The 16,318-nt window shown below is 39.9% G+C and overlaps 1 protein-coding gene and 1 long non-coding RNA gene across 8 annotated transcripts in view; both read left to right on the top strand.

The window, feature by feature from the left end:
• The first annotated feature begins 584 nt into the window (after window positions 1–584).
• The window catches only part of si:ch73-383l1.1 (receptor tyrosine-protein kinase erbB-4), a 350,557-nt gene continuing 334,823 nt past the window's right edge, over window positions 585–16,318 (top strand). For all 7 annotated transcript variants that reach the window (XM_078933265.1, XM_023964991.2, XM_023964982.2 and 4 more), the window contains exon 1: window positions 585–981. In XM_078933265.1, coding sequence (XP_078789391.1) covers window positions 630–981 — 352 coding nt within the window. In that variant the 5' untranslated portion in view covers window positions 585–629. The remainder of the gene's footprint in view (window positions 982–16,318) is intronic.
• Window positions 1,413–2,447, top strand: LOC144984529 (uncharacterized). The gene is made up of 2 exons (XR_013648288.1): window positions 1,413–1,618; window positions 1,793–2,447. It is a non-coding gene; the product is annotated as an uncharacterized LOC144984529 (long non-coding RNA).

Below are 16,318 nucleotides of genomic sequence, written 5' to 3'. Positions count from 1 at the left end.
ATAAATAAATAATAATAATTATAGTTTCAAAAGAATCCACTAGGGGGCGACAAATCACATTAAATAGGCCTTTTCGGAGCTTGTGTCACATTTCACTTCGTTTTAACTTGAGAAATGTGTTCCAACACTTTATGTAAACATGTAAACAAACCAACACAATAAAACATAAATAATCTATTAACTAATATATTATCACACATTTATGAGCAATGATATTTACAGGAAAATTTTTATTAAAATGCTGCTTTTGTCAAATTATGAAAAGAATTTAATTGAAAAATAAAAAAATTTAATTAAATTTGTGATCCTCCTAAGATTTTATTCTTAGATTTAACTTGCAGAAACTATAACCCAAAAAAGTATGAAATCATCTCCTGTAGATCACAGGTGTAATGTGGAATTCAATAGCCAATCAGAAAAGGGGAAAAGTAAAGTGGGTGGAGCTACAAAGGGGGAAAATAATCTATTTTTTAATTTAATTTGTTTATTCCTAAGGATTTAATTGGATCAAGGGGGTGCCAGTCACAAAAAAGAGGGCGGGTACACCCCCCCCCCTCTCATCCTACTCCTCCGTGCCCCCCCCCCCCCCCCTCCCTCTGCCGGCGCGATGGCAGTGTGAGTGTCTCTGAATGTCCGTGGTGGAAACAGACCTAAACGCAGCGCTGCGCGTAAAATCCGAAAAGAGGGGGGTGTGGAGGGAAAAAAAAAAGCTCTCCAAAAGGCGTCTCCTCCAGAAGAAGCGTCCTCTTCATCCTCCTCTTCAGCCATCCTTCTCTGGGGCTGTTTGGTTTTCTCCTGCACCAGCGCGCGTGAACGAGCGGGGATATCTTAATTGGACATGTGAGTTCCGTGGAGTTTTTTATTGGAGTTGTTTTTTTTTATTTTTGTTTTTTTTACGACAACACCTAAAAGAAAAGATGAAGTTCCCGGCGTGCGTCCTCGTCACTCTGGCACTGATCCGCTGGAGCGCAGCGCAGTCAGGTGAGTGCGCGTCTCCCGCGTGCGCTTTGGGTCCAGGTGAAACTTGAGATGGAGTTGATGCTGATGGAGCAGCCTCGTGCGTAAAGGCTGTTTCTCATCTCTCCATCAGGCTCTTCTTGCTTCTTCCCCAATTGCGTGAATTTCTCTCAAGTGATCTCAGATGGTTTTTTTTTCTTTTCCTTTCCTGACTGAATAATTTAGACTAAGCCGATCCAGTCTCAGGGGCAGCGCGGGGCTCTTTTTTTTTATTATCATCAGGGACCCCCGTGGTGCGAGTCCCCTGACGAAATTCACTTTAATGTTCTTGCAACCCCTGCTCAGGAAGCGTGGGGAAGTTTAGGGCAAATATCTGCTTGGTGGATTTCCTCTCGCGGCTCCCCTGTGGGGCGCACGCGCGCGCGGGGTGGGTTCCTGCTGAAAGCAAGTTTGCTGATTGACAAGGACTTTCAGAGGAGATGGAGGGGGTGCTGAAGTGCGAAGCAGAGCAAAGATTTTTGAATTCTTCCAGAAATGGGACGTTGGAGGATGCGTCTTTCTTTTTTTTTTTTTTCCCCCCAATTCCCCATCCAAGGACAAGTCCAGCACACACTCCCCTGCTGGTGTGGATGGATGCCTGGATGGATGACTGCTCTAGTCGGTATGAATGGATGGGGAGGCAAAGTGGCACCCTCCCTGCTTTATTTACCCTCCCATTCCAGATATTTGTGATGCAAATTCCGACCAAGAATCCCAGCTATGCCTCTTGGGGGGAAAAAAAAGTTCATCGTGCGTGGGCGTCTACTGAGTCGATATTTGTTTCTGTCTCACTCAGGGAGATCACGCTCATGTTTACCAAGCGTGTGAGAAGCTCAGCGGGCTCTCCTCGCACCTGGAGCCAGTGGATGTTCTAGCAGGAACACGCGTGTTCCTTCTGAAGTCCCAGAACGAATCCCTTCTAGGGGGATGCTTAGAACCAAGAACTTTCTTTGCTTTGGGATCCGTTTAAAGCAGCAAAAGTGCTGAAAACCTCTAGAAAAAGAAAAAAAAAAACAAGAAGAAGAATTGATTGAGTTTCCTCTGATTTTCTTGGACGGGTTTGTTTTTCTTTGAGCAGAAAATAAAGTTGCAGCAAATCGATTTGCCTTCATTTATTGTCTTGCAGGTAGAAACGAAAACCCTTAGAAATGTTCGCTTCTCTCTTTTTTTTTTTTCCCTCCATAAACGTTCAGACTGATGTTTTGCAGAAGTGCAGAAGTGATTGACAGCAGAAGTAAAAGCTAAGTTTTGGTTAAAAGGTTCTGCTGACTTCAAAGGAAGTCTCCGATTCTGCTTTATTGTAAAACTCCTCTTCTTTCTTTTAAAAATGCCAACAGAATAAATGCTTCTTCAGTTAAAAAGGAAGTGAAATGCCGTATGTAGTACAAGCGTGCAGAGTGGAGATGACGACTGTCAATTCAATTAAATTACTTTAAAAAAAAAAAAAAAAACTACCTGTGGTATGAAACCCTAAACAAAAAAACTGAAACAAAACTTAAAACAGGAGCTGGTTGGATTAAAAAACATTGAAAACTTAAAAGTAAATAGTATCGGATAAAAATCTTGACCCAGAGGCTAACTGAAATACAATGGGAAGCAATAAAATAACCTAAAAAGTACAAATTCCTGAGTTTCTTTTCCTTGATCCTTTCAGCTTTAGCACAGTAAGTTTTCTTCTTGGTGATAGAAACAAGTCCCATGAATTCTAAATTATTCTACCAGAAATTGACCACAATTTGTAGACATATACATTTTAAAAAATGTATTATTTTAGGGGAAAGCTGTACTCATTTCCAGGATAAAATATTAATTGAAAAAAAATTCCAATACTGACAGCAAAGTGTGTGATGTTAAATTTGGTTTGATAGAGACTTTCTGGAATTACAACGCAGAATAGAACTTAAAAAATGTTCATTTTCTTTTGGGACTTCAGGAAAAAGCTACGTTCCCAAAAAGTATGGAGCCAAATAAAGAAAAAAAAACAACAACACAAGTATTGGAGGGTATAAGAAATGCTGACACCCATGTCTTAAACCTGAAGCTACGTTCACATCGCCTTTGGCAACGCACGCTCATGCAACCACTTCCAATGAAAAGTCTATGTAAATGTTTGGGCTTATGTATTCTATATTCTCATGTTCACGTGTCGGTACGATACTTTTTAGGACAGGCTCTAGGTGCAGATGCGTCGCCATTGAACAGGTGTTGAGAGTTTAATCAAGTTAAACTTTGACCAATCAGGGACTCTGGATTGGAGATGACGCATGGATGGCGTCCCTTTCACTTCACGGAAGTACCAACCATTTGAAAATTGATCATGAAGGACAACTAAACAATTGCGGTTTGTGCCCTGATAGAATTAGAAGACACCAAGTCTTTCACACATCGGAATAGAGCTGTGAAAGAGAAAGATTCCATAAGATTTGTACCGCTTCGACAGGTGGCATAGGTGCGCTAGTACTGGGTAGAGACAGTCCACTGTAACCACCATATGTTTAACGTCACATCCCTGGTGTGAACCATGGCTACAAGGGGTTCACACCAGGGTCAAGTCAAATTTCCACCGACACCCTGTAGGTTAACAGCATCGGTGGCGGTCGTTGTTAACCCGGTCGAGGCCCGGGTTAACAACGACCGCCACCGATGCTGTTAACCTACAGGGTGTCGGTGGAAATTTGACTTGACCCTGGTGTGAACCCCTTGTAGCCACTTGTACAGGGGTTGACCTGTTTAGGTTTTTGGGTTGACTGGGTCCGTGGAGTGTCGTAGATAGAAGTGTTTTAATGGGAGAGTGGGTGTGTCTCTCGGGTGTGTAAAGCCTCCTCAAGGGACGTCATAAAATTGGACCGTACGATTGTCGTGAGAACGTTAAGTGTGCTGTCAGGTATTTGTAAGGCTGATCTAAGTTGTTCACACTTATGACGTATGGGTGATGCTGTTGTACGGTGTCCTTACGGCACAGTGTGGTCGTTAGTAAGGTGCGAGTACTGGCTCCTTGCTGACCATGGGTGAATGTTCACGATGCGCAAGTACCCGTAGTATGGCCATACAAACTACACACTGTCTAATTTCCTCATTTGAAATAGCTAGGCTGCTTATGACTTGAACAGCGCTAAGGGGTTTAGGGGGTTAGAAAGTTAAAAAAAAAAAAGCTATACAACATGCCTGTGTCTCATTACGACCTGTCACCCACAGATTGCCCATAGAAGGTCAACAACCTTGACCTGCGTGACCCCTTACAGGTCTGTCCATGGGATCCACCGGTAACGGCAGTTGCAATGAAGGTTTTAAGGTGTGAGTGATGCACCAAGAATAGTCGCCTGTTATGAGGAATAAAACGCAAGTAAATGGACGATCAGTTAAAAATCATTCAGGGAAAATGTCCCTTAATTCTCTGGGAATCTGGAATGCACCAAGACGATTCACCTTTTGCAACGAAGTGGCCGTTCCATGCTGTCGGTATAGTCCGAATCGTGCGACTCACATGTGGCTTTTGAACTGTGTATGACAAATGCTTCCTTCAACACGTGTGTGTTTGTGTGTATCCCTTGGCATTTAAAGACGCCCTCTCCTGTGGAATGGCTGTGGAGGGGGGATGGGGGGGTAGAACATGGATTCCACTATCAAATTACAGAGGGCTCGTCAGCTGGCACACACGGGGCCAAGAAACCAGCCAAGGCTTTGTAGACGGAAATGAAAATTCATCACAAGCTAATTAAGTCTTCTTTGGTAGTATCAGTCTAGACCGCGGATGCTTTGACAGCTCTAGCAATTGTGGTGGGAGTGAATTAGTCAACATTGAAATAACGAGTTGGTCTTAGTCAGGCTTTAGTTGGGACTGTTTACGGCGCGCTGATGCAGATATGCGTGGTTTTCCTCCAACCTTCGGCGTAAAATATGGCTCCGGAGAAAAATAATTGCAGTTGAGTGAGTATGACATTGAGGTTCAGGCTGTTATTTGCCTGGACAGTCTCAGAGGAAGCTTTATAGATGACTATTTGACGCGTGGGGGTGTTGGAACGCTTTTCCAAGGCCTTAGACACCAGTACACTACCACTCATGATAGTCGCCGTCTGAATAAGTGCTCAGATGATTATCTGGATGGGTCGAACAAAGATGACGTTGTTTTTCGGCCTGGAGACGAAAGAAAAAGCGTGCCGTCTTCTCTTTTTGTCTTCCTCTTTTCCTTCCCAGGCATTGAAACTGGCAGTGACACAAGCCTGACATTTTGTTTGCACGCCGACTCTACAGAGGGGCTTCTGTTGTTCCAGTTTGCATACTATCCTAATATTTACAATCACAACAGTGGGGCAGAAAACGCACAATTTGGGTGCAAACTAAGGGCTTTATTGGTCATCATTCTACAAGCTTGTTAGAGCCCTGTTGTCTGCGGCGATGCTTTCGAACGCTTGGCAGGACAGACTTTTGAACCACCCCCGGCATTGCTTCCTAATGATGTGCATGGTTGGCTTAGGTTGTGCCGAGGAATTCGGTGCCAACTCCTTGTGTGACTTAGATTTGCTATGGGAAGAGTGAAAGCCTGGCACAGTTGTTGCCTATTCCAAATGACAGAGATCTTATTCTTCTAAAGAAAAGACAATGTTTGCTTCCCTTCATTCAGACATCTTTTATCAGTTTTCCTCACATGGTCCTATTAACATCCTAAGAAATTGTCAAAGTAGAAAAGTAATCTCATAATGTCATAATCTATTCCAGTTATAATCCATTGCTACACTACAGGATCCTCTGGAGGGAGCAGCACCCACTTAATTAATTCCAAACTGATCCCCTTCCCCAAGTCCAATCCTATCGTACATTGCAAAACATCGCAAAACAGGCTGTAACTATCATCGTCATCAAAACAAAGTATTGAACAATAGGCATTTTAGGTAACAAATACGAATAAATTCTAAAACGTATAAGCATGACATGATTTTTACGCACACGTTTGGGTTTTCTGGATGTACTGTAATTGCTGAAATTATTTTGGTAAACAACAAACTTGTTGTTTTGGTTTTTTTTGCCCATATCTAAACTTGGAGTAGTGTTATTTGATGTCTTAATATGAATAGTTTAAAGACCCAATCCAATAGAGAATGGTGGTTTTGGTGTTTTTAACATGTTTTATAGCATTTTTCTCATGATGGTCAACATTGCATTTCGGAGTATTTCGTTATGTTAATTTGTTGGGTGGGCCACAGGCTCTGCCCCATTCTGATGCATCCACTTGTAGACGACCAGATCCATGTACATCTTCGTTTTCCTCGTCCGAGCGCTAAACTGCACGGCTGGATAGCTCCAATATTGCTCGCCGTTTTTGTAGAATGTTCAGTTGGGGGTGTGCAAGCTAGCGAGACAGCTAGCTTGGTTGACAGGAAGTGGGGGTGGGCTTACTTTGTCAATCTTGAAATCTATTACCTGCTCTTTCCTACCAGGATCGAGTGTGTTTAGTCAGTCAGAATCATCTAATCCAGGTAACCAGCACTGAGAAGGGATAGCTAAAAAATAAGCCAGGTGGTAGATCCTGCGGATTGGAGTCGGCCCAACATGTCTTGGTCAACCGTAACTGTGAGTTTTGGTTAACAGGAAGTTTTGTGCTAAACCTTTAAAAGCACAAACTGTGTCCGCATGCTGAACGAAGGGATTTCTTATCCTGTCCGACCAATGTTTACTTGCTGTCAACAGGGTATGTTGTTGTTCACCTTTCGGCATATCCCTTCAAGGGTCACTACAGCGAATCAGCAGCAGAGATTTTTACCCCGGATGTCCTTCCTGGCACAACACCTGTATTTTTCCCGGCTGGGGACCGGCACAGGGAAACCCAGACTTGGGTCCTCTTGGCTACATGACTGTCAACAGGATAAATAAAAAATAAAGATGCTACAAGGGCACCAGCAGTTGTAATTTGTAGCTTCTGTTGTCCAGAAATCCATCCATCTATGAATGACCTTTAGGGATAAATTCATAAAGAATATGTCAGTGTGTGCAGTTCTTAGATAGATGTTTTCGTTAGGATAACTTGTCATTTTAATTCCCATGTTTTGTTCTCTGGTATGTTTACTGATAACAATAAATTAGATATATATGTTTCTAAAATTTTTTGCTCTTTCCTTGTTTCCTTTCGGCTTAATGCTGTTTTTTGTTGGTTGTTATTTCTTTTATTAATACAATTTTTTTTTTTTTTGTTTGCCAGTTTCTTTAGTTTTTTCCTTCTTTTAACTCCTTCCATGATCAGTTCCTGTTAGTTTAATAATTTCTTGGATTCACTCGGACCTTGAGTTCCTCAACGTGCATTGAAGCTTCAAAGTTGTTGTTTTTATTTTTTTGAAAAGTTTTTATTTCCTGTTTTGCTGCCTCTTGTGCGTTTCCGGTAGCGCACAACGATTGCGGCTTCCCATCGGCACATTCTGTGGTCTCATTAGGACCGAATTTCTGTCCCACAACCAAGAACCACAATCAACAAGATGCTTGTGTTTTTGTGGAGGAAACTCTCTGTGACTCAAATTAAGGCATGAGCCATGAAAAAAAAGGACAGGAAAGACAAAGAAATCTGTATGCTTTTTTTTTTTTTCCTCCCGCAGACCACTTGAAGGTTTCTTCAGACCTTCCACTTACAATTCCAGTCAGGACAAATGTCTCCATCCTGCGCCTGAAGTGATTTCTCCAGAAAAAACAAAAAACATGGACACAGTTAAATCTTTGCTAACACACATATAGGACCTGTTGTGCAATGTAGGTTCTAAAGTTTTGTCTAGAATTTGAAAGTCTCCTAAATTTACACTTTGTTGCCTCATCTCTTTCTTGTTTAATATTTTCACGTCTTCTTTTCATTAACCTCTGCGCTGCCTTGGTTTTTCATACCTTTTTGCCCTATTAGTTGTATTTATAACTTGTCTGCTCACTTCAAACTACGGAGGCCTTAAAGGGCCATTGAAAAAAAAAACAAAAAAACAATTGAAGTAAAACAAAAACGGAAAACGAACTGCTGAGTGGCAGTTTTTCTTTTACTTCAATTGTTTGTTTTTTCTTCAATGTCACTTTAGGGGCTTTGTATAAAAATGTGTGAAGTAAGGAGTACCTAAAGTTTTTCAGTAAATCTCGGTTCTTTTTCAATGTTAGTTAGTCTGCTTTTAACTATTTTTTCTAAGCTACTTAAGTTTATGCCAATGTGTTAACTTATCTAATTTTTTTCTACCTAAATTAGGCTAAGTTAGCTAGCACCGTTTGCCAAAGTAGCATTTTGGTTTAACCCTATAACACTCAAGATGTTGCCAAAGAAACTTAAACAACACACGCTATTTGACCTACCAGGTGCAGTGGTAAAGCAGGCAACCTCTGATCGGAATATTGTTGGTTCGATTCCCACCTTGCCCACCCATGTGTCGAAGTGTCCTTGGGCAAGACACTGAACCCCACCTTGCCTCTGGTGGAAGGTGTGCGTGTGTGAATGGGACTGTGACTGTCAAGCGCTTTGGGCCTTCGAAGAAGGTAGAAAAGTGCTATATAAGTATACGCCATTTATTCTATTTTGGAATTGTAGATTTGGACAGCACTAAAAAAGTGGCGAACGCCCTATATAGTGCACTATGTAGTGACTAGTGAAGGAATTCAGACACAACCTGATTCTAATGTGAAGAAACTGTTGGATAATTACACAATTAATTGGCCGGGTTGGGCTCTGTCAGTCGTGTGACCCCGAATAAGATAAAACGGGTTCCGAAAATGGCTTAAGCATCAGCATTAGATCAGATAAATCACCAAAAACAACTGCATCCCCTTACAATTTCCTATGCAAAACCTTTTAAATAGAAATTTTCCAAATAAATAAAAAGTAATAAATACATTGGATAATTCAGCTTTGTTACCTTAAGGTATTATTTTGCCATTATTTTGTATATCCTCTTTTTATTTTGCATATCCTCAGATTTTTAGTCTAGTCTGTTTTTGTGAATCTTGAAAATGTCAAAATATCTTATGTGTCTATGGGTTTTTTTTGCCACCTGAGGCATTTGCTTTGTATTACTGCTTTGGAGAACATAAATGTACAATATAAAAACCTGCTCCCCGGACTGTTCTGTCTTTTAGGAAGTTGGTCCAGAAATGTTATGCCCCTCTTGTATTTGATTCCACGGAACTCTTTCAGTTGCTGCATTATCATGCTGTACTCCATCTCCAGGCCAGCACAGGAAGTAGAACAGTGTTTAGCTGCCTTTGATTGGCAGCTTTTCTTTGGCAAAGCAGGATCAAGAGCTATCGACTCGGTCGTTCACTGAATCTGGCTTTCTCTTTAGTTCCTGTGCCCTTTTTTATATGCACCCGTTGCCGTCTGTTCTTGCTTTGGGGCTGCACAATAGTGGGACTTAGAATTGCTGTGTGATTTCTATCTTGCCTGTACCTTGATAAAGCCCGGTGCCTAAATGTAAACCTGTAAAAGGCAATCTATCAATGGTCTTGCATGGTCTAAAGTTACTTTCACATTGTCCTCTAAGACGCATGTTCAAGCGAGCATATGGATGTTTCGGACTTCTTTAACACAAGTTACGCAAGTTTCTATGACCCTTTTTAGGCTGTACGTACGAAACGTCCATTGAACATCCATGGAAAGTTTAACCAGGTCGAACTTTGACCAAGGACTCGAATTTGGTAGTGATGTACAGGCAGCATCCCTTTTCATGTACAGAAGTGCCATTGGTTAGAAAATTGATCATGATGGAGAAATAAATAGTTGCTGTTTGTGCCTGGCCGGAATTATATGATAACTAGCTTAATACGAATTGCTTCCCAGCTTCTCCCTTTTTCCTACATTTATCCCTCCAAGTGCAGAGATATGGAAAAAAACGTCTTCAAATTCAGACCTTGCACCGTTTGATGACGTGATCAATAGTCATCACTCGACGTTGGCGTGTAGCTGCCACTGCTTGGAAAATACATGACATTGGTTTTATTTCTTTAAACGTTACTTAATATTTAAGTTCAAATGTAAATTTCTGTCCTTCAGAGCACACTCATGACACCATAAGATGGTTTAACCCTTGTGCTATCTTAGATGACCCCACCCTTACATTGACGTGTTCTTCCTACCATGACAAAGGTGGATAAAGGTGGAAAGATTTCATGTAATCCATGGACACCAGTGAAGATCACAAATCATTGAAGAAAAAAGGTTCAGCGCACTGTGTAGTGGGTCTAGATCATTGTTTTTCAACCAGTGTGCCGCGGCACACTAGTGTGCCGTGGGAGATGGCCAAGTGTGCCGTGGGAAATTGCCCTCATTAACTGATCTAAAAACATTTCCCATCTCCAGGATTTTAGCTCTCTGTTCATCCAAACATCCTGATAAAACACTGAGGAGTTAGGAATATAAAAGATCGTAAAATACCTTTTCTTTGCGTTTATTTTATTTTATTAAAGACATTTTGATAAGAATGACGTACCGCGATTCAGCTGCACCTTCGGCTGTATTTTGGAAAAGTCCCGTGTTGGGGGGGTTAATCACATGTCATCGGTCTGACCAATCAGAAGTGCTTAAAGTCTTCACTTCCTTGTCCCGATTTAGCTCGTAAAGTCGCTCAGTTCTAACAGAAATACCAGCTAAAGCTTGTCTTTAGCGGTGTATCTTTCCACAGAATCCGGTATCAGACCGTGGAACAAGTGAACAAAACAATGAAGCTCCGAAAACCGATCTTCGGCCGTTTTATGCACTACATTTCCCATGATGCATTGGGTTGTGAGAGTGACAGCGCAAAAGGAGATCTGTTGTTAAACGTCTTGAAACTAACGAACACACAAACTGTTTTTAAATCTTCTAACTTAACTTTTATTGCATCTTTTAGAAAAAAACAGCTGCAGTTTCCAGCTTTTTTGTAACAATTATCTCAAAAATGCATGTGGGATTGTGGAGGGAGGGGCTGTAGATCAATACAGACTATGAGTTTCTACTTTTTTTTTAATTTTTGGATCCTGGTGTGCCGCGGGATTTTTTTTAAGGTTAAAGTGTGCCGTGGCTCAGAAAAGGTTGAAAAACACTGGTCTAGATGACCCAACTCCCAATGTTAAAGTGCCTAGGATAGCACAAGGGTTACGAAATGTGTTTTCTTCTGCCCACAAGCGCGATGCGGATCCCCGAACCCGCAGAGGGATAGCCAGCCCTAAGTCCCTACAGCTCCTCCTTAGAAAAAAACACTTTTGCACACCACTTCAGCTTTAAATACCTCCACAATTGGAGCATTGGGGAGGAGCCTAAGGGGTAGGGAAGAAATTCGGATTCTTACAGATTCTCTTACTCTGCCCAAGTCTTTCGTACATAGCAGTAGAGCTGTGAAAGAAAAAAGCTCAAAGCAAAATTCGCTAGATTTGCACCGTTTTGACATTTCGCACCAAACCTCTTACTACTGTGGTGGACATGTGGTAGTAAACACGCTAGACGAAAAACCCGTTGTGTGCGTAATTTTACAGTATATACCACTGTAACCTACAATTATCAATATTTGACTGTTTTTTTTTTGTTATTTACCCCGATGATCTCCCTGATACCTTATAAACAAGCTGCCCGTCACAATGATTCAAACTTTTGTATTTTGCCTGTTCATCACTTGCTGAGTATTTTTGTATGTGTATTCTTGTGCGTGTTAGTCAAACCTGTTTGCTGCATTGACTGTCAGCTAATCCTTCGTCAGATATTCATGGCAGCTAATCTGTTTAATTACACTACAAATTAAAGATATTTACTGTTCCAAGACTTATGCGACACCCGCCTTAATCAGGCTTTAATCTGTCTGGCACCGTGACAGTGTGCACCACTTTGTGTGTGTGAGTGATTAATATTCTTTATGCTCAGGCGTGTGCGGCTCGGTCTTTATCAGCCGGTTTTTGTCGCAGTTTGTCTGCAGCTCTGTTCTTTTATTCTTTACAGAACGATTTCCCACAATTAAATGAATAAAAAACATAATGAGAACTAGTATTTTTTATTTTTTTAGAGGGGTAGAAATCTTTGTTCTTATCCATTTATTTTGGATGGATTGAAACATATATTCAGTTTTCTTTGAGAAACCAACAATCAAGTTTTGTAACTTCTCTAAAAGATTATTGCCAATATATTCCCATATTTATAATGTTTAGCTTTCTTTCAAAAGTTTGACTTTGGAATCTACTTATTAAGATTACCTAAAAGAAATACTAATTTTGGGTTGATTTCTTTAACTAGGTGTAATTTAAAAAAAATGTATAGTTCAACCAACTCCCTATTTAGAGTATATTTGTCACTGAACATTAATTTGTAAAATGTTTGTAAGTGTGTAATAAATTGAAATGCTACATTTTGAATTCTGTTGTTTTATTTGTTTGCATTAGGGCTGCACGATGTGAGGAAAACGGCGAAATTAGTGATCAGTGGTACTGGGGGCAATTACCATATCAATAGCAAGCAATTAGCATCACTCAGTGGGGGCCCTTGGGCAAGACCCTTAACGCCACTGCCTACCAGCATAAATGTGCATGGATGATCCCGGTGATGGTCAGAGGGACCGTAGGCACGAACTGCCACCCTCAACTGTCACCAAGTATGAATGAAGAGTGAATGAATAATGGACACAATGGAAGCGCTGTGAGCGTCTGGAAAAGCGCCGATAAATCCAATCCATTATTATTATTATAATTATTCAATATTGGGATGATGATATAACTTGCGATAGATAAACAAATAGCAAAACAACCAAAAATATAATTTGTAGTTTGCTGTAACAGTTTAGTTTAAAAAAAAAAGTCAACATACCTTAAATCATACTCTAAACGACCCTGGTCATCTAACATAAAAGAGCTCCATCTGATTGGTCAACAATGTGAAGGGGTCTATCTGATTGGTCAAATACAGAAATTGATTTATTTGATTCGTTAACTACTTCAAGCTGCCATAAGGTGGTTTAAGGTGCCCATTTATTACAATTTTCTGCATCTTTTGGGATATCCGCATTGCACAGCTTGATTTTTTCAAATCAAAGTTTATTTATATACAGTAGCACCTTTTAAACACAAGGCATTCAAAGTGCTTTACAAGATGACATTTAAAAACAAAGGACTAGACAAACTAATATGTACTTAAAAGCCGGCACAAACTTTTTTTTTCAGAAAATTTGAAAAAGATATGGACATAAACTGTGGATTTTTTCCATTCCTCAACAAAATCTTTGCCTCATTTTTTTTTGGCACTGCACTTTCAACATTTTGAAAATATTTGACTTATTTTATAACAACCCATCTAGGTTAAAAAATATAAATTATTCTACAAATATATTATTTTTGGATATTTTACTCAAGGGAGATTTAATACAGACATTTATTTATAGTTAACTTTCTTATAATTATGGCTAAATATTTCATTCACAAGTGTAAATATGCTAACACAAAAAAACAGTATTTTACATTTTTCAGAAAGAAATAATTCTGTATGTAAATAGTGTTTAATCCTGCACTAACAAAAAATGCTGTTAGAACAGTTAAAACATGGTCACGTTTGAGAATCCTTTACCTTTAGTATTTTTGTCTAAATGCTGTAAATGTTCTTGTTTAAATGTTAAAATTCTGTCATTTGCACAAAGTGTGGAGTGTCAATGTCTGGTATTTTATATGTGTAATATTTGTTAATAACGTTTTTTTTTCTTTCTTAAAAGGACTATTTCATGCTCCGTGATTTCTTTATATCACAGACCCGATGGATAAAAGAGAAGAAAAATGTCATTGTTGTACCTTTTAAAATTAACTCTAGTTGTAAAATTGTAGTCTTGTCGGATCAAATATTGAAAATATAACTTTTTTTCCTCATAATTTTTCACTTTGATTCTTAGAAAATGTCGATTTCTTTTTCGTCTCAAAGTTGTGACATTACTTATCACGTAATCATTTTTATCACAGTGACTTCAGTCACATTAAATTGCGACTTTTTTCTATGAATTGAATATTTATTCTTGTTGGGGTTTTTTGTGGTGGCCCTGATACTCCCTTGTGTGAATCAAATATCATACAAATAGTACTATAGGGTTAATTCTATACTGGAGGAATCATGTAAAAGTCTTGCATGTGTTTGTGCCTGCTTCTTGCTACCGATTTGCATGAATGGAAATGTATTTGTTTACTGGCTGCGATGCATTTGAATGACATGCAGGGAGGTAAAGGTCACCTCCTTTCAGCAGGGGCACGCTGTCCTTTGGTAAGGGCCCCTCCTGCGACAGCGGCCTGTAATAAATGAGCGGGCTCCATAAAGTGGCAGCCATGACAGCTGACTGTGGTGGAGTGGGAATAGAGCAAAAGAAAAAAAAAAAGGAAAGGGTGCTTGAGAACGGGGGGGGGGAGACAAAAGTGAGGTAAAAGAGATGGAAGGACTCAGAGTATAGATAAGGAGGGAGGATGAGGGGAGAGCGATGGCAAAGTATTGCGGGTCGATCATCGTGGAACAATGCACTCACCAGAAGGGGGGCTCGATCTATGTTGCCGCTTATTGTTTTGCTCCTCATTACACCCACCCTGAAGTCACCTTGCGGTCTCGCCGAAATATGGCCACTCCTTCGGCCGGTTTTAAAGCTCCATAAAACTCGGCTACACTTCATTGTTTGCGTAAGATTGGCGCAGAGGCAGACGAGCGTCCACCCAAAAGAGTACATTTATGAGAACCTGTTTACGCGCGTCGGTTCATTAACTTGTCCGAGACTGAGATGCTTAACCCCCCCCCCCACCACCACCACCCTTTGCCCGTTACCTGCTTGGCGGCGAAGAATGACATCGCTTTTGGCAAGGTGAACAGGAGCTAGCGGCGTGCTGGTTGCATTGTGCGAGATGGTGGTCTAATTTGGGCTAAGAAGGACACAAGATCAAGTGTTCGTGTGTGAGTGTTTAGCAAAGGTTAAGGTGGAGTGAGAAAGACAGTGTGTTGTCTCTGAGGAGTGCAGCTATCACCGCTGCTGAACGCTCCAATTAATCAAACCGGGCCACACAGGCAGCAACTCTATCCTTGTGCGAGTGTGTTTGCGTTTGTGGGTGTTTGTGCAAACACTGGCAGTACAGTGCTTGCCAGAAATCTAATGCGTGTGTTAGGGAAGTGCTCAGTGGGAGGTGTCACACTCCTAAACAGGCGTTTTGGTGCGTCTTCCTGGGCGATGCTAATAGGGGTCACCTGTTTGTTGTATTTGAACAAAGAAAGCTACACAATGTGAATCAAAACAACACAAAAGTTTAACTTAAAAAAAAACATGGACTAACTAGTAATACCTAGTGTTATGTTTAATTTTTTACTATAAGTGGTGTTAAGATATATACGGGAACATCATAACCCCATATCATGACCCCTCCGCCACCGTGCTGGACAGCTTTAAATATTGGATTTATTTATTTATTTATTTTTGTCTTCTTTAAATATCAAATTTGGTTGTAGAGTGAAAAAAACTCAAATTTGATCTAAACTATCTTTTAAACTTTGTTTTTGTAATAGTTTCTTTCTGTTTTGGAAACCTTTAAATAATCCTTTAAGTGTGATTATATTGTATTCCAGCTTCTGACTTGTAATCTCAGTTTTTCAAAAGTTAGCTTTGGCAAAATTTTACCAAAATAGTATCAACATTTGACTTTGAAGTTTTTCCCTTTGAAATGTTCTCTCTTGCATTAGAACAATCCCAGGAATAATCTCATAATCTCTTTCGATTAATGCATAGCTGATTCTTACAGAATTTTGCTGATGTGCATTATTTTTCAAAGCGCTGATTATTGGAAGCAAAACAACTTTTGCTCCTAAATCCACTGGAAACATGAAAGTTTATATCGCTGATATTATTAAAATTACTTCATCTAACCTGTGTTGGTTCTGTATTGTTTATTAACAAAAGTTTTGTTTACATGATATCAAAAATGTCTATACTGATTTTGTTCAAATATTGGTTTAATTAAAAGAATGTTTCTATTCAATAAATGTTTGTCTACTAAAAAACTTTAAACCTCTAAAAAGCAAAATTAGTGTTTTGTAACTTAATGGGAAAAAGTTTTGTTTTTAAATGTTTTAACGTTTGCCGATTTTGAATTGCCAGCTGACAAAAATGGTGTTTCTCAGTTCCACACACATTTTGTATTGGAATGTTGTTAATAAGTAAAACGTCATTGGCTCTAGCTGAACAAAATGATATGACAAACGATATGAACATATTGAAAATGTGAGTGTGGTTAACAAAAACCTCCGTTGCCAAGGAAATCAGAAAATTTACTTGAGCCGATTTTAAAAATTACATAGACCTGTTCATCATCCCAAGGCGACAAAAATTAAATGGTTGCTGTGGTGAAAAAAACC

This window comes from Oryzias latipes, chromosome 2 (assembly GCF_053564925.1).
Source record: "Oryzias latipes strain Hd-rR chromosome 2, Olatipes_Hd-rR_3.1".
NCBI lineage: Eukaryota > Metazoa > Chordata > Actinopteri > Beloniformes > Adrianichthyidae > Oryzias > Oryzias latipes.
The sequence above is the reverse complement of the archived record's forward strand: the minus strand, read 5'-3'. Positions and strand labels throughout refer to the sequence as shown.